The sequence below is a fragment of the Oryctolagus cuniculus genome, chromosome 12, assembly GCF_051225735.1.
Source record: "Oryctolagus cuniculus isolate XC-2025 breed Fujian yellow rabbit chromosome 12, ASM5122573v1, whole genome shotgun sequence".
NCBI classification, from domain to species: domain Eukaryota; kingdom Metazoa; phylum Chordata; class Mammalia; order Lagomorpha; family Leporidae; genus Oryctolagus; species Oryctolagus cuniculus.
The window spans coordinates 110528687-110555417 of NC_142878.1; the positions used below are offsets into that span (position 1 = coordinate 110528687).

Consider the following 26731-nt stretch of genomic DNA (forward strand, 5'->3'; position numbering starts at 1 on the left):
CTGAGCCACATGGCATTCACACCCAGCCACCCCACTGGCAGCCTGAAGGCCCATTAGCACCAGTAACATCTGCCCACTGAAGTTTTCTCAACAGCAGTACCACAGCAAAAGCGAGCCACCGCACGGGTGAGGAGCACGGGGCCCAGCCGTGCGAGTGGGCCGGCACGCTGGCGGCTGGCTCCCCAGTGCCTCGCTTCCTCTGCCACTGCAGTCTCTCACCTTGCATGCTTCATAGTCCTTCCGGATATAGTGCAGATGAATCAACCAGTTCTGCTTCTCCAGAATAGGAAACTCGGGAGCTGGACAGCACAGTTGACAAAACAAATGACAGTCATTCTCAGATTTTCTCCTTTAGCACTGCCTTCGCGTCTGAACTAACCGTAAGCAGACTCAGCACAGTAAAGGCTTCATGCTGCTAATATGGGGCAGTGCACCCAAACAGACTACTGAACTGCAGAGTACCTGTCCTACTATTTTATATTGTACACACGCCTCCCTGAGTTTTTGTGGCTTATAAAGTCAGTTTCTCAAATGATTAACTCGGCCTGAATAACAGAAAATCTTCCTTTGTTCTTTTTTCTCTCCTTTTCTCATTGGTTGCAGATGGTCAACAGGAAGATATTCTAAAGATTTCATGAATGTTACTAACAAAACAAAATACATGTAACCTAATGTCACACCTGGCAGGTCAGAATACCAAAGTAATTTAAATAATTAAGCACAATCTTTAAAAATGGCTCAAATGGGAAATTATACTTATTTCCCAGGAATGAAAAGTCAACAATGAAAATTTTAAAAAATGACTCATGACTGAAAACCATGGAATAAGTTACTTACACAATGAAATCAAAGTTTAAAATACAGGGGAAAAAATAATCACTAAAAACGTATTTTTCTTGGGGGCCAGCGCTGTGGCTTAGTATGTTAACCCTCCACCTGCGGCACTGGCATCCCACATGGGAGCTGGTTCGAGTCCCGACTACTCTTCTGATCCAGCTCTCTGTTTATGGCCTGAGAAAGCAGCAGAGGATGGTCTTAGGCCTTGGACCCCTGTATCTGTTTGGAAGACCTACAGGAGGCTCCTGGCTCCTGACTCCGGATACTCTGACTGTTGTGGCCATCTGGGGAGGGAACCAGCAGATGGAAGACCTCTCTCTCCTCTGTCTCTCCCTGTTTGTAACTCTGCTTCTCAAATAAATAAGTAAGTTTTTTTTAAGTACTCTTCTTTTTTTTAAGATTTATTTATTTTGAAAGAGTTTTAGAGACAGAAGGATAGACAGAGACAGGGGTCTTCCATTCACAGGTTCACTCCCCAGATGGTTGCAAAGGCCAGGGCTGGGCCAGGCTGAAGCCAGAAGCTTCATCTGGGTCTCCCACGTGAGTGCAGGGGCCCAAACACTTGGACCATCTTCCACTGCTTCCCCAGGCCATTAGCAGGGAGCTGGATAGGAAGTGGAGCAGCTGGGACATGAATCAGCACCCATACGGGATGCTGGCATCACAGGCAGCAGCTCTACTGCTATGCCACAGCATCAGCCCCCACAGAAAGTATCCCTCTGTGGTACGGACGAGATAGATCCACATCAAATTCAAAATAGTAAGACCTCAAGGAAGCGAGGCAGACGAACAGGGTTAGGAAAAGAAAAAAGGAGACTTCAAGGGTAGATGTCTGGCCCAGCAGCTAAGCTAACAGGACACCCACATCCCACACCAGAGCCTGGCTCCAGCTCCTGATTGCAGCTTCCTGCTAACACACACCCTGGAAAGCAGTGTCACCTGATGGCTCAAGTAAGTGGGTCCCTGCCACCCACTTGGGAGACCTGGACTGAGTTACTGGCTCTGGCCACAAGGTAGGTATTAGGGGAATTAACTAGCAGATGGGAGTTGACTCTCAAAATCTATTAAATAAATAAATTTTTTTTTAAAAGGATACTTCAAAAAAATCTTTCTTTAATACTTGTTACCCTAAAAAATTTTACAAGCTCTAAACAAAAACCAGATTCTCTGCCTGGCGGGTATCTGGGTTTTTGTATTACTATTTCACACCCTTTAATGAATGTTTGAAACATTCTCTCTTTAAAAATGTGAAAGAAGGGCCAGCGCCGCGGCTCAATAGGCTAATCCTCCGCCTGCAGCGCTGGCACTCTGGATTCTATCCCGGTCATCCCTCTTCCAGGCCAGCTCTCTGCTGTGGCCCAAGAGTGCAGTGGAGGATGGCCCAAGTGCTTGGGCCCTGCACTCGCATGGGAGACCAGGAGAAGTGCCTGGCTCCTGGCTTCAGCGCAGTGGAAAAGGAAGGCTTTCTCTGTCTCTCTCTCTCTCACTGTCCACTCTGCCTGTCAAAAAAAAAAAAAAAAAAACAAAAGTGAAAGAAGAGGGCAGTGTAGTGGGTCAGGCTGCCATTTGCAACACCAACACCGGCATCCTGTATCAGAATGCCAGCCAGAGTCCCAGCAGTTCTACTTCTGGTCCAGTTCTCCACTGTATCAGAATGCCAGCTAGAGTCCCAGCAGTTCTACTTCTGGTCCAGTTCCCCACTGTTGAGCTTTGCAAGGCAGTGGGTGATGGCCCAAGTGCTTGGGCTACTGCCACCCACGTGAGAGACCCAGGTGGAGTTCCTGCAGCTGACTTCGGCCTGCTCCCGTCCTAGCTGTTGCAGGCATTTGGGAAGTGAGCCAGGAGGTAGGTCTCTCCCTGCCCCTACGGCTCTGCCTTTCAAATACATGCATAAAAAAATAAACAAATTTTTTTAATGTAAAAGAAAGGACAGAGGAAGGGAGGAGAGGGAAATTACTTTAATCCTTTCCAGGATGCTACAGCACTTGAGGACAAACAGCCTACAGAAACCTAAGATTCACACACCACATTCCCACTGGACTCACAGCTACTGCTGCCTGAGCAGGAAAATAAAAAAGTAACGCTATTCACTCCTTCCCAACGGACTACCCCTGGACCTGGCAAAGGAAATTATGACAAAGTATGGATATGACTTTCATGCAAGGAGACTGACTTCATTTTCCAGTTATCCATCTTCTAGTCACCCTGGGGCTACGTGAGCCTGCGACTTTCATTTCCTTCCTATTTTCCACAAAGGCTTCACCAATCACAGTTGAGCACATTTTTCTTTAATAAAGTTTGAGAAACACTGTCCACTGGTTCTCAAACTTTTTTCTTTAAGATTTATTTATTGGGGCCGGCAATGTGGCACAGTGGGTAAAGCCACTGCCTATAATGCTGGCATCCCATATGGGCACCGGTTCAAGACCTGGCTGTTCCACTTCCGATCCAGCTCTCTGCTATGGCCTGGGAAAGCAGTAAAAGATGGCCCAAATCCTTGGGCCCCTGCACCCACATGGGAGACCTGGACAAAGCTCCTGGCTCCTGGCTTTGGATCGGCGCAGCTCCAGCCATTGCAGCCAACTGAAGAGTGAACCAACGGATGGAAGACCCCTCTCTCTCTCTGCCTCTCCTTCTCTCTGTGTACCTATTTTTTTTTTTTTAAGATTTTATTTATTTATTTGAGAGGCAGAGTTACAGACAGTGAGAGGGAGAGACAGAAAGAAAGGTCTTCCTTCTGCTGGTTCACTCCTCAAATGGTGTCAACGGCCAGAGTTGCGCCAATCCAAAACCAGGAGCCAGGAGTTTTTACCGGATCTCCCACACGGGTACAGGGGCCCAAGGACTTGGGCCATCTACCACTGCTTTCCCAGGCCATAGCAGAGAGCTGGATTGGAAGAGGAGCAGCCGGGACTAGAACCAGCACCCATATGGGATGCCGGCGCTTCAGGCCAGGACTTTAACCCGCTGTGCCACAGTGCCAGTACCTCTGTGTAACTCTTTCAACTAAATAAATAAATCTTTTTTAAAAGATTTGAGAGGCAGAGTTATAGACAGAGAGAGGAAATGACAGAGAGAGGTCTTCCATCCACTGGTTCACACCCCAAATGGCTGCAGTGGCAAGAGCTGAGCCAATCCAAAATCAGGAGCCAGGAGCTTCTTCCAGGTCTCCCATGTGGGTGCAGGGGCCCAAGCAGCTGGGCCATCTTCCATTGCTTTCCCAGGCCATAGACAGAGAGGTGGATCAGAAGTGGAGCAGCCAGGACTAGAACCAGCGCCCACATGGGATGCTGGGGCTGCAACTGAATGCTTAGCCCACGACACCCCAGCACCAGCCCCACATCTGAGCATTCACTCACATTCTGTCACCCTCTCCAGAGTTACATTCCTTCCCAAAGCCACACAAATCTCCAAAACTGTGTGTATGTGGTGTGGTGTGTGTGATATGTGCATGGTATGTGTGGTAATATGTGGTGTGTGTGGGGAATGTGTGGTATGTATGGTGTGGGTGGTATGTATGGTGTGTGTGTGTGGCATGTGTGGTGTGTATGGTGTGTGTGTGTGTGTGTGTGTGTAGTAGTGTTATGGTGTCTGTGTGTGGTATTGTGGTACATATGGCGTGTGTGGTATGTATGATATGTGTGGTGTGTATGGTGTGTGTTGTATGTATGGTGTGTGTGGTGTGTGCATGGTGTGTTTGTGTAGTATGTGTGTATTATATATGTTGTGTGTAGTATGAATGGTCTATGTGTGTTGTGTATGGTGTGTGTGGTGTGTATGATGCGTGTGGTGTGTATGGTGTATCTGTGTTGTATATGGTATGTGTGTGGTATATGTGTGGTATGTATGGTGGGGGGGTTGTGGTATGTATGGCATGTGTGGTATGTATTGTGTGTGCATGGTGTGCATATGGTGTGTGTGTGGTATGTGGGGGGTGTATGGTGTGGGGGGGTGTTGTATATGTGGTGTGTGTGGTATGTATGGTGTGCGTGGTATGTGGGGGGATGTATAGGGGTGTGGTAATGTGGTGTGTATGGTATGTGTGTGGTGTGTGTGGTGTGTATGGTGTGGGGGTGTGGTAATGTGGTGTGTATGGTATGTGTGTGGTATGTATGGTGTGTATGGTGTGGGGGTGTGGTAATGTGGTGTGTATGGTATGTGTGTGGTATGTATGGTGTGTATGGTGTGGGGGTGTGGTATATGTGGTGTGTATGGTATGTGTGTGGTATGTATGGTGTGTATGGTGTGGGGGTGTGGTATATGTGGTGTGTATGGTATGTGTGTGGTATGTATGGTGTGTATGGTGTGGGGTGTGGTATATGTGGTGTGTATGGTATGTGTGTGGTATGTATGGTGTGTATGGTGTGGGGGTGTGGTATATGTGGTGTGTATGGTGTGGGGGTGTGGTATATGTGGTGTGTATGGTATGTGTGTGGTATGTATGGTGTGTATGGTGTGGGGGTGTGGTATATGTGGTGTGTATGGTATGTGTGTGGTATGTATGGTGTGTATGGTGTGGGGTGTGGTATATGTGGTGTGTATGGTATGTGTGTGGTATGTATGGTGTGTATGGTGTGGGGGTGTGGTATATGTGGTGTGTATGGTATGTGTGTGGTATGTATGGTGTGTATGGTGTGGGGTGTGGTATATGTGGTGTGTATGGTATGTGTGTGGTATGTATGGTGTGTATGGTGTGGGGGTGTGGTAATGTGGTGTGTATGGTATGTGTGTGGTATGTATGGTGTGTATGGTGTGGGGGTGTGGTATATGTGGTGTGTATGGTATGTGTGTGGTATGTATGGTGTGTATGGTGTGGGGTGTGGTATATGTGGTGTGTGTGGTATGTGTGTGGTATGTATGGTGTGTATGGTGTGGGGTGTGGTATATGTGGTGTGTATGGTATGTGTGTGGTATATATGGTGTGTATGGTGTGGGGGTGTGGCATGTATGGTGTGTGTGGTATGGCAGGTGTGGTATATGTGGTGTGTATGGTATGTGTGTGGTATGTATGGTGTGTATGGTGTGGGGGTGTGGTATATGTGGTGTGTATGGTATGTGTGTGGTATGTATGGTGTGTATGGTGTGGGGTGTGGTATATGTGGTGTGTATGGTATGTGTGTGGTATGTATGGTGCTTGCGGTGTGTGTGTGGTATGTGTGGCATGTATGGTGTGGGGGTGTGGTATGTATGGTGCGTGCGGTGTGTGTGTGGTATGTGTGGCATGTATGGTGTGGGGGTGTGGCATGTATGGTGTGTGTGGTGTGTGCAGTGAATAAAGAAGGGTACCTAATTTACGAATCCCTCTGAGACAGGAAGCTTGCTGGGTAACCTTGGCTCATGCCTCCACTATATGGAGGCTGCACTAAACCTTCTTCCATTTACAATGTCACCATGTATCACTGCTTCCTCAGCCTCGAACTTGGTCTACTATTAAAGTCCCACAATGGGGCCGGCACCATGGCGCAGGTTAATCCTCCGCCTGCAGCGCTGGCATCCCATATGGGCACCGGTTCTAGTCCCGGCTGCCTCTCTTGCAATCCAGCTCTCTGCTATGGCCTGGGAAAGCAGTAGAATATGGCCCAAGTGCTTGGGCCCCCGCATCCACATGGGAGACTGGGAAGAAGCTCCTGGCTCCTGGCTTCGGACTGGTGTAGCTCCAGCCATTGCGGCCATCTGGGGAATGAACCAACAAAAGGAAGACCTTTTGCTCTGTCTCTCCCTCTCACTGTCTATGACTCTACCTCTCAAATAAATAAACAAAATATTTTTTAAAAAGTTCCACAATAAAAGACAAGTCAGGTTTTGTGAAAAAAAGAAAAATGTTCCATTTATGAGGTGGCTTTTGGAATTGGAAGGGAGACGGTACTCTAAATCCAAGTACTAATGGTCATTTCACACTCCTGAATACGTAGTGTTTAGAAGATAAAGGGCGGCCGGCGCCGCGGCTCACTAGGCTAATCCTCCACCTGCGCGCTGGTACCCCGGGTTCTAGCCCAGTCGGGGCGCAGGATTCTGTCCCGGTTGCCCCTCTTCCAGTCCAGGTCTCTGTTGTGGCCCAGGAAGTACAGTGGAGTACTTGGGCCCTGCACCCATATGGGAGACCAGGAGGATTTACCTGCCTCCTGGCTTCAGATTGGCGCAGCGCGCTGGCCGTAGTAGCCATTTGGGGGGTGAACCAACAAAAGGAGGACCTTTCTCTCTGTCTATAACTCTACCTTTCTGTCTCTCTATCACTAACTCTGTCAAAAAAAAAAAAAAAAAAAGACGACGACGATGAAGGGCAGCTCTTGTGCACAGTGGGTAAATGCATGTTTGGGACACCCACATTCCACACTGGAATGCCTGGCTTAGCTACTCCACTTCAAACCCAACTTCCTGCTGATGCAGTTCTGGGGGCAGCCGGCAAAGGTTCAAGCTGCTATCCACGTGGGAGATCTAGATGAAGGCCCAGGCTTGTGGCTTCAGCCTGGGCCAGCCCTAGCTATTGCAGTGCTCTGGGGAGTAAACCAGCAAATGGAATTGCGAGTTTGTTTGTTCTCTCTTTGAAATAAACTTTAAAAGCTGAACGAATTTTAACTTAATCAAAGTCCTTAGATAATTACCAGATGTGTGACCTTGAAAAATGTACAATTTTCTCATCTATAAAACCAAGACTCAGGGCCAGCGCTGCGGCTCAACAGGCTAATCCTCCGCCTTGCGGCGCCGGCACTCTGGGTTCTAGTCCCGGTCGGGGCGCCGGATTCTGTCCCAGTTGCCCCTCTTCCAGGCCAACTCTCTGCTGTGGCCAGGGAGTGCAGTGGAGGATGGCCCAAGTGCTTGGGTCCTGCACCCCATGGGAGACCAGGAGAAGTACCTGGCTCCTGCCATCGGATCAGCGCGGTGCGCCGGCCGCAGCGCGCCAACCGCGGCGGCCATTGGAGGGTGAACCAACGGCAAAGGAAGACCTTTCTCTCTGTCTCTCTCTCTCTCACTGTCCACTCTGCCTGTCAAAAAGTAAAAAAAAAAAAAACCCCGAGACTCATTCATTCAACTGGTATCTCCAACTGCCTACTGTGTGCCACTGTTCTGGCACCGAGGACTCTGAAGTGACCACAAATGACTGATTGCAGGGAGCTTACAGTGGGGGGTGGGGCAGGCAGGGAAGGTGGGGAGGAGGGTCTAAGAGAAAGAACGGATGATGATAAAACAAAGCAACACAGGGTAGGGGATCACACAAGTAGGAGGGGCAGGGAACAGAACTGTGAGGAGTGGACGACTTCACACATGAGAGGTTCAAATAGTGCCCAGATGAGAATTCTCATTCTCTGTCTCTCCCCTCCTTGCTCCTCTCTCTGTCGCTCTAATAATAAACCAAGAGAACGGATACAAATAGTTCCTGATACACAGTAAACCCTAAAGAAGTTTTAGCTCTTGTTGCTGTTACTTCTTAACATTCTTATTTCCTTAGTCTCAAAGATGAGAGAATTCTGGATAATTTAGAAATCCCCAGAGTCTATGAAATCTGAATTTATACTTAGAATTTTACCTGTAAACATATGCACTGAATTCCGCGTATTCCAAATCGCTGTTCACTCCAACACCCCCTACAAACCAGGACCCGGTTCTTAGGCGCGTTCAAGAGCACTGTGAGATGACCCCTGGAAGTCCTCAGACAGGCCCGTGGAAGTAGAGCACGGCCTTCTCTATTTTACAAGCAGGGCGGTCAGCTCGCGCCAGCTGCAGTCCAGGGCCTCCCTCACCACAGAAGCTGGCGGCCAGCCGATGAGCTGAAGGCCGGGCCTCACCCACTCTTCCCCAGGCACTGTCGCCAAGGCAGAAGGCTGGCAGCCTGGCAACAGAACTCCTTGGCCCATTCTACTCTGTGACATTTCTTCCTCACGTCTCCCGATGTAAGGATGCCCTGACGTATTTCGGACAGTTCCACGCCTGAATAAATGTTCACCTCAAGAACTCCTCGCCCGTCACTTGTCCAGGTGCTAAGGTGGCCTAGGAAGAGCCATATGCAGATCTGATACTAACTCTGCCTAACGCTGAGACAGTGTCCCAGCTAAGGGGAGCAGGGCAGAAAATGACTGCGGTTCCAGCTCTGAGGCAGCGATTTTCCAAAAAACGACCAAGCCATTTTTAATAACGCTGTACACCAGCCTATCCCTGGGAACGGATCTCTTCCAGCTCTTGCTGAAGGGCAGCAATGCAAGTTCTTAGCTGTAGAATTCCAATTGTAATTCAGCACCAGCCTTCTGTGGGACCCAAATAATTTAACTTGAGCAGGCTTCCTCTGTTCCCTTTAATTTTCATTGGAAAATATGAAAAATCTGGAAGTGGCCATTCAACAAACATTCATTTCCTCATGCCAAACAGAAATTACAACACAGGGCCGGAGCTGTGGCATAGCGGGTAGAGCCACCACCACAGTGCCGGCATCCCATATGGGCTCTGGCTCTAGCCCTGGCTGCTCTACTTCCGACCCAGCTCTCTGCTGTGGCCTGGGAAAGCAGAAGATGGCCCAGGTGCTTGGACTTTTGTACCCATGTGGGAGACCTGTTAGATGCTCCTGGCTTCCGATCGGCACAACTTCCACTATTCCAACCATTTGGGGAGTAAACCAGCAAATGGAAGACCTCTCTGCCTCTCTGTAATTCTGCTTTTCAAATAAGTAAATAAATCTTAAAAAAAAAAACATATAACACTTTTTTACTTCAAAATAATATCTGGGACTTCAGAAAATGTGACAAATCTTGAATTTACGTGTAAGAGATTCTTATCGGTATCACTTGAGCTCTGTATCAATCAGACCCTGCACGAGGAAACAGAGAGCATTGCAAGATCTGACACAGAAGGGCTGTGATGGGTGATGCAAGAAGCGAGAAGCTTGGGGCCAACGCTGTGGCACAGCAGGTAAAAGTTGCTGCCTGCAGCGCTGTCACCCCGTATGGGCGCCAGTTCAAGTACCAGGTACTCCACTTCCAGGCCAGCTCCCTGCTATGGCCTGGGAATGCAGCGGAAGATGGCTCAAGGCTTTGGGCCCCTGCACCCAGGTGGGAGACCCAGAAGAAGCTCCTGGCTCCTGGCTTTGGATCAGCGCAGCTCCAGCCATTACAGCTAACTGGGCAGTGAACCAGCAGATGGAAGACCTCTCGCTCTGCCTCCCCTTCTCTGTGTAACTCTGACTTCCAAGTAAATAAATAAATCTTAAAAAAAAAAAAAAAAAAAAAAAAGAAGAAGAAGAAGAAGCGAGAACCTGCTGGGGAAGGCAGAGGTCAGCACAGGCACTGACCCTGGCATGGAGGAACGCGGAAGAAGCAGGCCTGGAGCTCCCGGAGGAAGCTGGCAGCAGAAGACAAGCTCCTCCAGCCCCCGGAAGAAAGGGCGGGCCTGGGTGCGAGGCGCAGGCTGGCGTCTTCCTCTCGCCCTTTCACCTCCTGCCAGTTCCTCCCACTGCAGACCCAGTCAGATGCTGCAGCTCAGGAGCTGGGGAGGACAGGAGAGGCGAGGGCCAGCTCCTCCCGACAGCAAGACCAGAGGAGGAGGTGAGGACAGCAGCGGGGGACAAGTCCAGTGTCAGTGGAACATCATCACTACAGGAATGAAATTAAGCAGGAGACAGGAGCTGAACAGAACTGACTCAAGGACACACTAGAAGCTGCCTTTTAATTTCTTCATTAAACTGCCGCTATTCAGCTTGTTTGCTTGTCATGAGATACAATGGGATGCGGAAGAAAAGATCACACAAGATTAGTTAATTATGGTTTTACCATATAACCTAGATTATTTAAAAGTTAATTCCTCAATCAGAATTTTTTTTTTTTTTTTTTTTTTTTTTTTTTTTTTTTACAGGCAGAGTGGATAGTGAGAGAGAGAGACGCAGAGAGAAAGGTCTTCCTTTTGCCGTTGGTTCACCCTCCAATGGCCGCCGCTGCAGCCGGCGCACCGCGCTGATCCTGGCAGGAGCCAGGAGCCAGGTGCTTTTCCTGGTCTCCCATGGGGTGCAGGGCCCAAGCACCTGGGCCATCCTCCACTGCACTCCCTGGCCATAGCAGAGAGCTGGCCTGGAAGAGGGGCAACCGGGACAGAATCCGGCGCCCCAACCGGGACTAGAACCCGGTGTGCCGGCGCCGCAAGGTGGAGGATTAGCCTATTGAGCCACGGCGCCGGCTCCTCAATCAGAATTTGCCAAGTAATTTTTGGGGACCAGCATTTGGCACAGCAGTTAAGGTGTAGCAGCTAACAGCTAACACTGTTTCTCAAAAAACTAAACATGGTGGGGGGTGCTGGTGCTGTGGTATAGTAGGCTAAACCTCTGCCTGTGGCACCAGCATCCCATATGGGCGCCAGCGCAAGTCCCAGATGCTCTGCTTCCGGCCCAGCTCCCTGCTAATGGCCTGGGAAAGCAGTGGAGGATGGACCAAGTGCTCGGGTCCCTGCACCCACGTGGGAGACCCGAAAGAAGCTCCTGGTTCCTTGCTTCAGACAGGCCAAGCTCTAGCTGTTAGAGCTACCTGGGAGTGAACTAGTAGATGGAAGACCTCTCCCTCTGTCTATAAAAAAAAAATTAAACATGGGGGTGTGCACATGGCCTACAGTTAAAATGTCTCTTGGGATGCCCATACCCAGTGCTGGAGTACCTGGGTTTGAGTCCTAGCTCCACTCCCGATTCCAGCTTCCTGACAAGATAACATGGATCCTGAAAGGCACAGGCAAGGCTCAGTACTTGGGTCCCTGCTAGGAGGCCTGACCTAAGTTCCTGGATGCTGGCTTCGACCTGGCCAGCCCTGGCTGTTGCAAGCATTTGAGGAGTGACCCAGTGGATAGAAGATACCTCTATCTGTATCTCTCTCTCTCCCTCTCTCTCTCTACCTCTCTCTCTTTTAAACAGATGAAAATAAATTTTAGAGAGAATATCGGGGTAAAAAAAAAAGACACTCAGAGGAGTTTCACACGGATTGTAGGCTGAATTAGGTAACAATTAAATTACCATCTAACTACAATTCTGTTTATACAAAAACTGAAATGTGCCGGCGCCGTGGCTCAATAGGCTAATCCTCCACCTTGCGGTGCCGGCACACCGGGTTCTAGTCCCGGTTGGGGCGCCGGATTCTGTCCCGGTTGCCCCTCTTCCAGGCCAGCTCTCTGCTATGGCCAGGGAGTGCAGTGGAGGATGGCCCAGGTGCTTGGGCCCTGCACCCCATGGGAGACCAGGAGAAGCACCTGGATCCTGGCTCCTGCCATCGGATCAGCACGGTGCGCCGGCTGCAGCGGCGGCCATTGGAGGGTGAACCAACGGCAAAGGAAGACCTTTCTCTCTCTGTCTCTCTCTCTCACTGTCCACTCTGCCTGTCAAAAAAAAAAAAACAAAAACTGAAATGTAAGGTAAGTGAAAGATTCATGAAGCACAAAGCACGTATCTATGAAATTACAGGGAGCCAAATATACAGAGTAAATAACCTGTACAAGAAAATGTTATATGCAGTCTTGAAATAGCATACATCTACAAAATTCCCCATTTCTAAAAGCTTTAAATTTCTTCAGAATTATTAGCACTAAAAAATGCAAAGCGGCCAGCGCTGTGGCGCAATAGGCTAAGCCTCTGCCTGCAGCACTGGCATCCCATACAGGCGCTGGTTCAAGTACCAGGTACTCTACTTCCAGTCCAGCTCCCTGCTAACGGCCTGGGAATGCAGCGGAAGATGGACCAAGTGCTTGGGCTCCTGCACCAGCGTGGGAGACCCGGAAGAAGCTCCTGGCTTCTGGCTTTAATTTGGCCCAGCTCTGACCATTGCAGCCATGTAGGTATTAAACTAGAGGATGGAAGATGCTTCTGTCTGTCTCTCCCTCTCTGACTGTGCCTCTCTCTGACTGTGTCTCTGCCTCTCAAACAAACAAAATCTTAAAAAAAAAAAATGCAGAAAACCATCTAAATGTCTATCAACAGATAAAATGATAAAGAAAATGTTTTGTGTATTATATACATAGATATATACACACACACACTCACATACAATGGCATATTATTCAGCATTAAAAAATGAAATTCTGGGGCTGGTATTGTGGCACAGTGGGTTAAGTTGCCGCCTGCAATGCCAGCATCCCATCTTGGAGCACTGGTTAGGGTCCCAGCTGCTCCATTTCTGAAGCAGCTCCCAACCAATGCATCTGGGAAAGCAGGGGATGACAGCCGAAGTACCAGGCTCGTGGCTTTGGCCTGGCCCAGCCCATCAATGCAGCCATTTGGGGAGTAAACCAGCAGATAGAAGATCTCTTTCTCTTTTTTGTCTCCCCCTCTGTCACTCTGCCGTTCAAATAAATAAAGGGGTTTATTTTATTTATTAATTTATTTATTTTTGACAGGCAGAGTTAGATAATGAGAGAGAGAGAGACAAAGAGAAAGGTCTTCCTTCCATTGGCTCACCCCCCAAATGGCTCCTAAAGCTGGCGCACTGCGCCGATCCGAAGCCAGGAGCCAGGTGCTTCCTCCTGGTCTCCCAGGCAGGTGCAGGGCCCAAGCACTTGGGCCATCCTCCACTGCACTCCCAGGCCACAGCAGAGAGCTGGACTGGAAGAAGAGCAACCGGGACAGAATCTGGCGCCCCGACCAGGACTAGAACCTGGTGTGCCGGCACAGCAGGTGGAGGACTAGCCAAGTGAGCCATGGAGCTGGCCTAAATAAACTTTTTAAAATGAAGTTCTGACACATGCTACAACATTACTGAATCCTGAAAAGGCAGACACAGAAAGGCAAATACAGTTTGTCTCCATATTAAGTATCTACAATAGGCAAATCCACAGAGAAACCAGAAGGCAGGTTACCAGGACCTGGGGAGTGAGAGGAAATGGGGAGTTACTATTTAATGGGTTGAGATTTTCTCTTTTGGATGAATGCCAGAATTTGCTAGGCTGCTGGGACACAAGTAGTTACTTTCACACAAAACAAAGGAATTTAATGGCCCAAGATTCTGTGTTCTGACTCTTACAGCTGCCCACTTGCCCAGGACATCCCAAGCTGATAAGAGCATACATTATAAATTTTTTTTATATAGGCACTGGTTCGAGTCCCGGCTGCTCCACTTCCAATCCAGCTCTCTGCTATGGCCTGGGAAAGCAGTAGAAGATGGCCCAAGTCCTTGGGACCCTGCATCGGCGTGGGAGACCCGGAGGAAGCTCCTGGCTCCTGGCTTCAGATCAGCCCAGCTCCACCCGTTGCGGCCAAGTGGGGAATGAATGGAGGATCTCGATCTCTCTCTCTTGATCTCTCTCTCCCTCCCTCCCTCCCTCCCTCCTTCTTTCTACTTTTGTGTAACTCTGACTTTCAAATAAATAATAGATATTTTTTAAAAAATAAAATACAATCTAAATACTTAGGGGTTGGCACTGTGGCACAGTGTTTTTAAAGCCCCAGCCTGTAGCGCCTGCAGCCCCTGCCACCTACGTGGGAGATCTAGAAGAAGCTCCTGGCTTTCGATATGCCCTGCTCTGGCTGTTGTGGCCACCTGGGGAATGAATGAGTGGATGGAAGATCTCTCTCCCTCTCCATCTGTAACTCTGCCTTTCAAATAAAATAAAATAAATATATTTTTTAAAAATTTTAAAAGGCCGGCGCTGCGGCTCACTAGGCTAATCCTCCGCCTTGCGGCGCCGGCACACCGGGTTCTAGTCCTGGTCGGGGCGCCGGATTCTGTCCCGGTTGCCCCTCTTCCAGGCCAGCTCTCTGCTGTGGCCAGGGAATGCAGTGGAGGATGGCCCAAGTCCTTGGGCCCTGCACCCCATGGGAGACCAGGGTAAGTACCTGGCTCCTGCCATCGGATCAGCGCGGTGTGCCAGCCACAGCGCGCCGGCCGCGGCAGCCATTGGAGGGTGAACCAACGGCAAAGGAAGACCTTTCTCTCTGTCTCTCTCTCACTGTCCACTCTGCCTGTCAAAAAAAAAAAAAAAAATTTAAATACTAAATAGTGGTAAATATTTATTTGCATGAATCATCAGTCTTACTATCTTTTCTTTTTTAAAGAATCATTCATTTATTTATTTGAAAGTCAGAGTTACAAAGAGAAAGGAAGAGACACAGAGAGAGATCATCTATTCACTGGTTCATTCCCCAGTCGGCCACAATGGACAGGTCTGGGCCAGGCCAAGGCCGGGAGTCAGGAGCTTCATCCAAGTCTCCTATGTGGGTACAGGGGCCCAAACACATGGGGGATCTTCCAGTGCTTTCCCATGCACATTAGCAGGGAGCTGGATCGGAAGTGGCCCAGCTGGGAATCTAACCAGCACCTATATCGAATGCCAGCATCACAGGCAGCGGCTTTACTGGCTACAGACAAAGCCAGGCACCACATCTCTACTTTTCTCAATAACTTTGACATAGGGTAAGCATCTGGCATAGCACTTAAGATGCTGGTAAGATACCGAGTTCCATATCAGAGGGCCTAGATTTGAAACCCAGTTCTGACTCAACCTTCTTGCTAATGCATATCCCGGGAGGCAATGGTAATGGTTTAAGTAATTAGGTTACTGGTGCCCACATGGGAGACCTGAACTGAGTTCCTCGTTCCAGGCTTCTGCCTCAGCCGGGACCTTTGCAGGCATTTGAGGAGTGACCAAGTAGATGGGAACTCTTTCTGTCTGTCACTCCCTGTCTCTTCGCATCTAAAATAAAGGCTTTTTAAAAAATCTTTCATACATTTAGGATACACAGACAATAGATTCTTTGACTTTTATTATTATTATTTGAAATGCAGAGAAAGGATGCACACCCCATATCAGAATGTGTGGGTTCAAGTCCTGGCTCTGTTCCCAATTGCACCTTCTTTCTTAATGCATTCCCCGGGAGGCAGCAGATGATGGCTCAAGTAGTTGGGTCCTAGTCACGCACGTAGAAGACCCAGACTGAAAACCAGGAACTTGTCTTCGCTTGCCTAGACCCAGCTATGGCAGGCATTTGGGGAGTGAACCAGTGGATGTGAGATCTCTGCTTCTCCGCCTTTCAAATAAATTAGATAAATAAAAACTATCTTAAACAATAAAACTTTTATAAAGATTTATTTATCAATTAGAAAGGCAGAGTTACAGAGGCAGAGGCAGAGAGAGAGATCTTCCATCCAGTGGTTCACTCCCTAAATGGCCACAACAGCTGGAGTAGGGCTGACCCAAAGCCAGGAGCCAGGAGCTTCTGCAGGGGCCCAAGGACTTGCACAGGCACACTGGTAAGGAGCTGGATCAGAAGTAGAGGCACAATGGCCAGTGCCGTGGCACAATAGGCTAATCCTCTGTCTGCGGTGCTGGCACCCTGGGTTCTAGTCCCGGTTGGGGTGCCGGATTCTGTCCCAGTTGCTCCTCTTCCAGTCCAGCTCTCTGCTGTGGCACGGGAGGGCAGTAGAGGATGGCCCAAGAGCTTGGGCCCCTGCACCCACATGGGAGACCAGGAGAAGCTCCTGGCTTCTGGCTTCAGATCAGCGCAGTATGCCAGTGGCCGCAGCGGCCATTGGGGGTGAACCAACGGAAAACGAAGACCTTTCTCTCTCTCTCCCTCACTGTCTAACTCTGCCTGTCAAAAAAAAAAAAAGTAGAGGCGCCAGGACTTGAACTGGCGTCCATATGGGATGTCAGCACTGCAGGTGGCGGCTTTATTCACAACGCCACAGCATCTACCCTAAAAAATAAACATTAAAAAATGACCAAATACTTGAATAAATAATTCTCAAGAAAGGAAAAATTTGGGGCCAGCACTGTGGTACAGTGGGTTAAAGTCCTGGCCTACAGTGCTGGCATCCCATATAGGCACCAGTTCAAGTCCTGACTGTTCCATTTCCAATCCAGCTCCCTGCTAATGTGCCTGGGAAAGCAGCAGAGTATGGCCCAAGTCCTTGGGCTCCTGCACCCACAGGGGAGACCCTGAAGAAGCTCCTGGCTTTAGATCAGCGCATCTCTGGCTGTTGTGCCCACTTGGGGAATGAACAAGCAGATGGAAGACCACTCTCTTTCTCTCTCTTCATCTCTACCTCTCTCTGTAACTCTTTCATATAAATAAAAATAAATCTTAAAAAAAAAAAGAAAAAGTTGACATAAGCACCTGAGAAGGTCTTCAACCTCTTTAGTTATTATAGAAATATAAATCAAAACCACAGTGAAATATCACTTCACACCTATTAAGAGAGCTGTTTAAAAATAAAGGTGGAAAATAAGTATTGGCAAGGATGTAGAGAAACTGGAACCCTCACCATTGCTGGCGGCAGAGCAGGTGTGTGGTGCAGTGCTAAGTGACTGGGACACCAGCATCTCTTATCAGGATGCCTGGTTAAAGTCCTGGTTACCCCTTCTGATTTAGCTTCATGCTAATTCTACCCAAGGAGGAAGCAGATGACAGCTCAGCGCTTGGGCCGCTGCCCCCTAGCTGGGAGACCAGGATGGATTCCTGGCTCCAGGCCTAGACTTGACTGCCGCAGCATTTGAGAAGTGAACCAGCTGATGGAAGATTTTTCTCTCCCCCGCCCTCTGTTTCTCTCTCTCTCCCTCCTCTGTGTGTGTGTGTGTGTGTCACACCAACTTTCAAAGAAATTTAAAAGTCTAAAAACAAAATTATGTTTGTTCATTCTGGTGAAGACTGCCAGTTCTCTGAGAGAAGAATCCATGCCCTACTTTTGTATTCCTCCAACACCTATCACTAGACCTGGGACATGTTAAGTCCCCATAAGCATGAGGTGCTGAAGAACAGGAAAGACGGAATGTTAATAATCAAAACCAGAAAGTGGTGGCTCTTGGATACAGGGAGGAAGACCTAATTGGAGGGGCACCTCAGCAGCAGTAGTAAAGTTTGGAGCATAACATATCAACACATCCCTTTTCCTGAAAAGCTGCAACACTAATCATTCACCCAACTACACACAACCCAATTCCTGCTGAGTATAAGGGCCTCTTCTGCTGCACAAGTGGGACTCAAGGAAGGGTGGCATGAATACGGGAGACCAAAGAGGCACACCAGCCCACCTAGCAAGCCACGTCACCTCATGACAGATTGACAGTAAGATGGTTCTCGTGTTCAAAACCAGTGTCGACTGTTAATGGGTGGGGAGAAGGGACTGGCGCATGGCATAATGGGTTAAGCCTCTGCCTGCAGTACAGGCATCCCATTTGGGCTCCAGTTCAATCTAGTTCCCAGCTAATACAGCTGGGAAGCAGTGGAAGATGGCCCAAGCACCTGGGCCCCTGCACCACATGATGCCCAGGGGCAGCTCTGGTTTCAGCCTGGTCCGCTGCAGCCATTTGGAGAATGAACCAGCAGATAGAAGACCTCTCTCCATCTCCCTCCCTTCCTCTCCCTTTCTGTAACTATGCCCTTCAAATATATAAAATAAATCTTTAAAAAAAAAAAAAGAAGAAGAAGAATATTAAAGGGGCTGGTGTCTGGCATAGCAGTTAGGATACCGACATCCAAAGTAAGAGTGTCTGCTTTGAGTTCTGGCTCCTCCACTTCTGATCCAGCTTCCTGCTAATGTGCACCTGGAAGGCAGTAGGTGGTGGCTCAAGGACTTTAGTCCTTGCCACCCATGCGTGAGATGAAGACTAAGTTCCAGGTCCCCAGCTACTGCAGGTGTTTGAGGAGTGAACCAGTAGATGGAAGATCTCTCTCTTTTTTATGCCTTTCAAATGGAATGAAAGTAAACCTAAAAAAAAAAAAAAAAAAAAAAAAAAATACTGGGGCTGGTGCTGTGGTAGGTAAAGCCGCCTAAAGCACCGGCATCCCATACAGGCACTGGTTCCAAGTCCCTGTCACTCCACTTCCAATCCAGCTCTCGGCTACGGCCTGGGAAAGCAGTGGAAGATGGCCCAAGTGCTTGGGCCCCTGCACCCACATGGGAGACCTGGAAGAAGCTCCTGGCTCCTGACTTCAGACTGGCGCAGTTCTGGCCACTGAGGCCATTTGGGGAGCAAACCAGAAGATGGAAGGTATCTCTGTCTAATTCTGCCTTTAAAATAAATAAACAAATCTTTTTTAAAAAGTCTATCCTTCAGCAATTAAGAAAAAACCACTGGGGCCAGCGTTGTGAAGCAGCAGGTTAACACCCTGGCCTGAAGCGCCAGCATCTCATATGAGTGCCGGTTCAAGATCTGGCCACTCCACTTCCGATTCAGCTCTCTGCTATGGCCTGGGAAAACAGTAGAAGATGGCCCAAGTGTTTGGGGCCCTGCGCCCACATGGGAGACCTGGAAGAAGCTCCTGGCTCCTGGCTTCGGATCGGCACAGCTCCAGCCGTTGCGGCCAACTGGGGAGTGAACCAGCGGATGGAAGACCTCTCTATCTCTGCCTCTCCTCTCTCTGTAACTCTTTCAAATAAATAGGTAAATCTTTAAAAACAATACCAATTATATTAGGTAATGAAAACATTATGCCTGATTTTCACAAATAATCTTATAGATGTACAGCTTTTTCCCTAAAAATTATTCCTGAAAACCTTTTATTAAATAAATTACTGGGGGCTAGGGTCTTGGCGTACTGGGTTAATCCTCCGCCTGTGGCGCCGGCTTCCCATATGGGCACCAGGTTCTAGTCCCAGTTGCTCTTCTTCCAGTCCAGCTCTCTGCTGTGGCCTGAGAAGGCAGTGGAAGATGGTCCAAGTCCTTGGGCCCCTGCACTCACATGGAAGACCAGGAAGGAGCACCTGGCTCCTGGCTTCGGATGAGCGCAGCTCCAGTCATTGCAGCCATTTGGGGAGTGAACCAATGGAAAAAGGAAGACCTTTCTGTCTCTCTCACTGTCTGTAACGCTACCTGTCAAATAAATAAATAAAATCTTTTAAGAATAAATAAAGATTTCTGAACGGCAATCATACCTCCCAACAACTTGATTTTAATTTCAAATAGTGACAGAAATGTCCAATATAGGGGATGGTGCTGTGGAACAGCATGCTAAAGCCCCAGCCTGCAAGGCCTGCATCCCATATGAGCGCCAGTTCGAGTCCCAGCTATTCCACTTCCAATCCAGCTCCCTGCTGATGCGCCTGGGAAAGCAGCAGAAGATGGCCCAAGTCCTTGAGCCCCTGCACTTGCATGGGAGACCCAGAAGAAGCTCCTGGCTTCAAATTCGCCCAGCTCTGGCTGTTGCAGCCATTTGGAGAGTGAACCAGCAGATGGAAGATCTCTCTCTCTTTCTCTTTCAAATAAATAAATCTTAAAAAAAAAAAGCAAAGTCCAAAATCAACTAATAAACTGAAACGGTACTGACAACATCATCTGTGAGGACTCTGAGCAGGGAACAACTGAGGAAGGACAGCCTGCCAACTGTAACCCACGTATGCAGATGACAGATGAGCACCACATACCTGAGCCTGGCAAGCCACGCCCCTTCCACTCGGGCTTCATTTCCTCACCTAAAAATGACTAACTTACAATAAACACCAGGGTCACGAATCAATGTCTCTTCTGGTAGACACAGCTCAGGTCTTGTCTAACGGCTGACAAGGAGCAGGGACGTGGAGTCCACCAGAGACAGGAGAACATGCAAGCAGTCACCTGCACAACCTATACACGTCTTCCCACGTCACAGGTTAACACAGAAGGAATCTGATGCTCTAAGTGGGTGCCACACCTCCATCAGACCACAGAACGCACGTCCTTACTGCATCGGTGAGCGTCCCAGACGCCATATGAACGAACTGCGCACCTACTCAACATCCACATGAGACTATGCAGGGCCTGATGCGTGCAGCAGGATCTTCAGAGGGCTTTTCCCCACAACCGCAAATCTGCAAGCTCATGTGGTAATCAAGCTCCATTTAATACATTTACAGTTCAAACCAACAGCCCACTATCTAAATACCCCATAAAACAAAAGCTAGATGTGGTAGAACATTTAAACACTATTCCCTTTCCCAACACTCACAATTTTAAAAAGTTCTAATGCATTAAAAACAGAGAATCAATGAGAAAAACAAACTGTGGAAACACACATTTGAGGAAATCCCATACAGACCTTTTTTCTGTCGAGGTTTCTGAGATTCAGCAGATGCAGGCAACTGGGCTCTCTGCAATGAGAAACGCCGGCTGCATTAAAGCATCACCAACATACTGCGCCAACTTAGAAAAGCACTCAAAAACAATCAGCTGCTCACCCATCATGAAATCAACCCACTGGGTACAAACAGGTACAAGGCATCATGTCGAATGATTTTAAAACAAACATGTTGGGGGCCAGCACTGTGGAGCACTGGGTTAACGCCCTGGCCTGAAGCACCAGCATCCCATATGGGTGCCGGTTCTAGTCTCGGCTGCTCCACTTCCAATCCAGCTCTCTGCTACGGCCTGGGAAAGCAGTAGAAGATGGCCCAAGTCGTCAGGCCGTTGCACCCAGTGGGAACACCCGGAGAAGGCTCCTGGCTCCTGGCTTCAAATCAGCACAGCTCCAGCTGTTGTGGCCAATTGGGGAGTGAACCATCAGATGGAAGACCTCTTTCTCTCTGCCTCTCCTCTCCCTGTGTAACTCTTTCAAATAAATAATTTTTTTTTTTTTGACAGGCAGAGTGGACAGTGAGAGAGACAGACAGAGAGAAAGGTCTTCCTTTGCCGTTGGTTCACCCTCCAATGGCTGTCATGGCTGGCACGCTGCGGCCGGCGCACCACGCTGATCCGATGGCAGGAGCCAGGTACTTCTCCTGGTCTCCCATGGGGTGCAGGGCCCAAGTACTTGGGCCATCCTCCACTGCCCTCCCTGGCCACAGCAGAGAGCTGGCCTGGAAGAGGGGCAACCAGGACAGAATCCGGTGCCCCAACCGGGACTAGAACCTGGTGTGCCGGCGCCGCTAGGTGGAGGATTAGCCTATTGAGCCGCAGCGCCGGCCCTCAAATAAATATTTTTTAAAATATGTTGATCCAAACTATTAATAATGTATAATATATATAATGTACAAATAATTACAGTATATAATAAAATACATTCAAAAATGTACTGAGATCATAGATAATTCATATTAGTATTATATTTAAGGCTGTACTTTCCAGCAGCCAACCCAAAAAGTAATCATTCTTTGATAAAAAAGATAGCTTATAGGGGCCAGGGCTGTTGCCCGGTGGTTTAAGGCCCCCGCCTGCAGCACTGGCACCCCATATGGGCACCAGTTCGAGTCCCAGCTGCTCCACTTCCCATCCAGTTCTCTGCAATGACCTGAGAAAGCACTAGAAGATGACCCAAGTGCTTGGGCTCCTAACCCATGAGGAAGACCCGGAAGAAGCTTCTGGCTCCTGGCTTTGAACTGGCTCAGCCCCAGGAATTGCGGCCATTTGGGGAGTGAAACAGTGAATGAAAGAAAGAGTTCTCCCTCTCTCTAGCTTTTTTTTTTTTTTTTTTTTTTTTTAACAGGCAGAGTTAGACAGGGAGAGAGACAGAGAGAAAGGTCTTCTTTCCGTTGGTTCATCCCCAAAAGGCCGCCAAGGCCAGCGCTGCGCTGATCCAAAGCCAGGAGCCAGGTACTTCTTCCTGGTCTCCCCATGGGGTGCAGGGGCCCAGCACTTGGGCCATCCTCCACTGCATTCCCGGGCCACAGCAGAGAGCTGGACTGGAAGAGGAGCAACCGGGACAGAATCCAGCGCCCCAACTGGGACTGGAGCCTGGGGTGCCAGCACCGCAGGTGGAGGATTAGCCTAGTGAGCCGCAGTGCCAGCCTGTCTCTAGCTCTTTCAAATAAATAAAATAAATATTTTTAAAAAATAGCTTTTAAGATTATCTACACATAAGTTGTCTAATATTCAATTCTAAAGGAGAAAATGTACTATATTACACCATTACTTTGTAGACAATCTTCAAGTGCATTTTCTTTGTACATACCTTCTTTTTGTATAAGACACATGAAAAAATAATGGCTGAAAATATTCTGAAAGTAATGACACACTAATCCTTAGATTCTGAATATGCTACAAATCCTGACAGGACCAAAAGAAAATAAATCCAGAGTTATGTACCACAGGGACTTGAATGAGAGACAGTGAATTTCTTTTTTTTTTTTTTTTTTTAAAGATTTATCTATTTAGGGCTGGCACTGTGGCACAACAGGTAAAGCTGCTGCTTGTAGTACCGGCATCCCAAACAGGCACCGGTTCGACTCTGGGCTGCTCACTTCCGATCCAGCTCCCTGATACTATGCCTGGGAAAGCAGAAGATGGCCCCATCCTTGGGCCCCTGCACCAGTGTGGGAGAACCAGAAGAAGCTCCTGGCTCCTGATCAGCTCAGCTCTGGCCCTCGCAGCCATTTGGGGAGTGAACCAGAGATGGAAGACCTCTTTCCCTCTCCCTCTCCCTCTCCCTCCCAGCTTCATCCTGGCCCAGCCTGGGCTGTTGTGGCGGCCATTTGGGAAGTGAGCCAGTAGATAAAGATCTCTTTCTCTGTTTGTCTCTCCTAAGTCTGCCTTTCAAATAAATAAATAAATATTTTATTAATGTATTTTAAACTTTAACTGGTAATAACTTAAGGAAGACAAAATACTTAACTTCCAAGAAATAAGAGAAAAAGAAAGGGAGGAGAAAAATAAGATTCTCCAGTTAAAACTAATGGTGAGAATAGACTTTTAAAAAATTTCTAGGGGCCAGCGCTGTGATACAGAGGGTAAAGCTGCCGCCTGCAGTGGCGGCATCCCTCATGATCGCTGGTTCGCGACCCAGCTGTTCCACTTCCAATCCAGCTCTCTGCTATGGCCTGGGAAAGCAATAGAAGATGGCCCAAGTCCTTGGGTCCCTAGACCCGTGTGGGAGACGTGGAGGAAGCTCTTGGATCCTGGCTTTGGATAGGGGCAGCACCAGCTGTTGCAGTCATCTGGGGACTGAACCAGCAGATGGAAGACCTCTCCTCTGCCTCTCTTTCTGTGTAACTCTGACTTTGAAATAAATAAATCTTCAAAAAATAATAAATAAATAAAAGACATGTAGATCAGGGCTGGTGCTGTGGTGTAGCAGGCTAAAGCTCTGCTGGCAGCACCAGCATCCCATATGGGTGCCGGTTCATGTCCCAGCTGCTCCTGTTTTGATCCAGCTCCCTTCTTAAGGCCTGGGAAATCAGCAGAAGATGGCCCAGGAAAGCAAAAAGAAAGGGGGGGGGGTGCCCTGTAGCACAGCGGGTTCATGCCCTGGCCTGAAGCGCTGGTATCCCATATGGGCGCTGGTTCGAGAGCTGGCTGCTCTACTTCCAATCCAGCTCTCTGCTGTGGCCTAGGAAAGCAGTACAAGATGGCCCAAATGCTTGGGCCCCTGCACCCACATGGGAGACCCAGAAGCTGCTGGCTCCTGGCTTCGGATCAGCACAGCTCCGTCCATTGTGGCCAATAAGGGAGTATCCATCCAACCAGCGGATGGAAGACCTCTCTCTCTCTCTGTCTCTCCTCTGTGTGACTCTGCCTTTCAAATAAATAAATAAATCTTAAAAAAAAAAAATCTAAAACAGGGAGCCTGCACTATGGTGTAGTGGGTAAAGCAGCTGCCTGCAGTGCCAGCATCCCATATGGGCGCCGGTTGAAGACCTAGCTGCTCCACTTCCAATCCAGCTCTCAGCTATGGCCTGGGAAAGCAGCAGCAGATGGCCTAAGTCCTTGGGCCCCAGCATTTGCATGGGAGACCCAGAAGAAGCTCCTGGCTTCCGATTGGCACAGTTCCGGCCACTGCAGCCAACTGGGGCGTGAACCAGCAGATGGAAGACCTCTCTCTCTGTTTCAAATAAATAAATAAATCTTTAAGAAAAAAAAAAGACTAAAACAGAAGATTAAGTTTTTGCCTTTTTTTTTTTTTTTTTTTGACAGGCAGAGTGGACAGTGAGAGAGAGAGAGAGACAGAGAGAAAGGTCTTCTTTGCTGTTGGTTCACCCTTCAATGGTGGCTGCGGCGGGCGCACCGCACTGATCCGATGGCAGGAGCCAGGTGCTTCTCCTGGTCTCCCATGGGGTGCAGGGCCCAAGCACCTGGGCCATCCTCCACTGCACTCCCTGGCCACAGCAGAGAGCTGGCCTGGAAGAGGGGCAACCGGGACAGAATCCAGTGCCCCGACCGGGACTAGAACCTGGTAGAACCTGGTGTGCCGGCGCCGCAAGGCGGAGGATTAGCCTAGTGAGCCGTGGCGCCGGCCTCATTTTACGATTTTAACAAATACACAAAACTTAATAAGAAAACAAACATCTCATTTAAAAGCGAGCAAAGTATTTATAGACCCTTCATCAAAAATGAATGGAATATAAGCACATGAAATGATTCTCAATGTCATTATTCAGTAAAGAAATACAAATTTATAGAACACCAGATATGTACCAGGTATTATCTATGAGCCAGATCTACTAGTACAACAGTAACTTTGGGGTTTTTTTTTATTTTTTTGACAGACAGAGTGGACAGTGAGAGAGACAGACAGAGAGAAAGGTCTTCCTTTGCCGTTGGTTCACCCTCCAATGGCCGCTGCGGCCGGCGCACCGCGCTGATCCAATGGCAGGAGCCAGGAGCCAGGTGCTTTTCCTGGTCTCCCATGGGGTGCAGGGCCCAAGCGCCTGGGCCATCCTCCACTGCACTCCCTGGCCACAGCAGAGAGCTGGCCTGGAAGAGGGGCAACCGGGACAGAATCCGGCGCCCCGACCGGGACTAGAACCTGGTGTGCCGGCGCCGCTAGGCGGAGGATTAGCCTAGTGAGCCGCGGCGCCGGCCTAGTAACTTTGGTTTTCTGTTCTCAAAGATTTAACTCTTTAATTTACAAGATGGGTATTTATTAAACAATAAGAATCAAACTATTTTAACATTTATTTATTTGAAAGGCAGAAATAGAGGGAGAAAGAGAGAGAGAGAGGTGTCTTCCATCTGCTGGTTCACTCCCCAAATGGTCACAACAGCCAGGGCGGAGCCAGCCCAAAGCCAGGAGCTTCCTCCCGCTCTCCCGCGTGGGTGCAGGGGCCCAGTCACTAGGGCCGTCTGCAGCTTTCCCAGGCACACTAGCAGGGAGCTTGTCGCAAGTGGAGCAGCCAGGACTAGAACAGGCGCTCTCATGGGAGGCCTGCGTTGCAGTTACCGGCTGTGCCCCAGCGCCGGCCCCTCCAGGGTGTCTTCGACCAATTCCCAAAAAGTCACAATCACTCCAGCAACAGTGCCGGACCTGTTTGTTTGGTTTGTTTGACAGGCAGAGTGGACAGTGAGAGAGAGAGACAGAGAGAAAGGTCTTCCTTTGCCGTTGGTTCACCCTCCAATGGCTGCCGCGGCTGGCGCACCGCGCTGATCCGAAGGCAGGAGCCAGGAGCCAGGTGCTTCTCCTGGTCTCCCATGGGGTGCAGGGCCCAAGCACCTGGGCCATCCTCCACTGCACTCCCTGGCCACAGCAGAGAGCTGGCCTGGAAGAGGGGCAACCGGGACAGAATCCGGCGCCCCGACCAGGACTAGAACCCGGTGTGCCAGCGCCACAAGGCGGAGGATTAGCCTAGTGAGCCGCGGCGCCGGCTCGAACCTGTTTTGAATAGCGGCACTGAAGCAAGGTAGACAAGATTTTGCGGTTGAGACTTCGGTAAACACTGTCGATGTGCACCTGAAAACACAGCTATGTAACAGAACGACGGGGTGACCCGGCTACCCCACTCGGGGACACATCCGGGGAGAGGGGCCCAAGCGCACTCCCACGAAGGCCCCCACGGCGCACGCTGACCAGGAACTGGAGCACAGGAGGCCGCAGGTTCCCAGACGGGCAGAAACGCGGCGGACTGTTAAGCTAACGCCGGCCACACGCCGAAGTCGGATTAGCGCGCTCCGCACCTGACGCGCAGAGCGCGGCGCCCTCACCGCGTCCCCCCGCGCCCGCGCGCGCTCCGCGGGGCTCGCTCCAGCCCTCCGTCGGCTTCACCGCAGCCCCCGCGCCCGCAGACCCCGACCCGACACCACGAAGCGCCGGCCTAGCGCAGCGGCC

The 26731-nt window shown here is 49.4% G+C and overlaps 1 protein-coding gene across 18 annotated transcripts in view; it reads right to left on the reverse strand.

Moving 5' to 3' along the window:
* Positions 1–26731, reverse strand: part of BBS4 (Bardet-Biedl syndrome 4) — a 52640-nt gene that overhangs the window by 24047 nt on the left and 1862 nt on the right. For 6 of the 18 annotated variants that reach the window (XR_016218462.1, XR_016218463.1, XM_051822314.3 and 3 more), the window contains 2 exons: positions 20798–20849; positions 220–299 (listed from right to left, as the gene is read on the reverse strand). Coding sequence is in view for 5 of the 18 variants with exons in the window: in XM_051822314.3 (XP_051678274.1) it covers positions 220–299; positions 20798–20849 (132 nt within the window). In the remaining 13 variants the exon portion in view is untranslated. Of the gene's footprint in view, positions 1–219; positions 300–19322; positions 19597–20797; positions 20869–25578; positions 26357–26731 lie in introns of those variants that run through there. The other 12 variants (XR_016218459.1, XR_016218461.1, XM_089310916.1 and 9 more) reach the window with 7 other exon arrangements.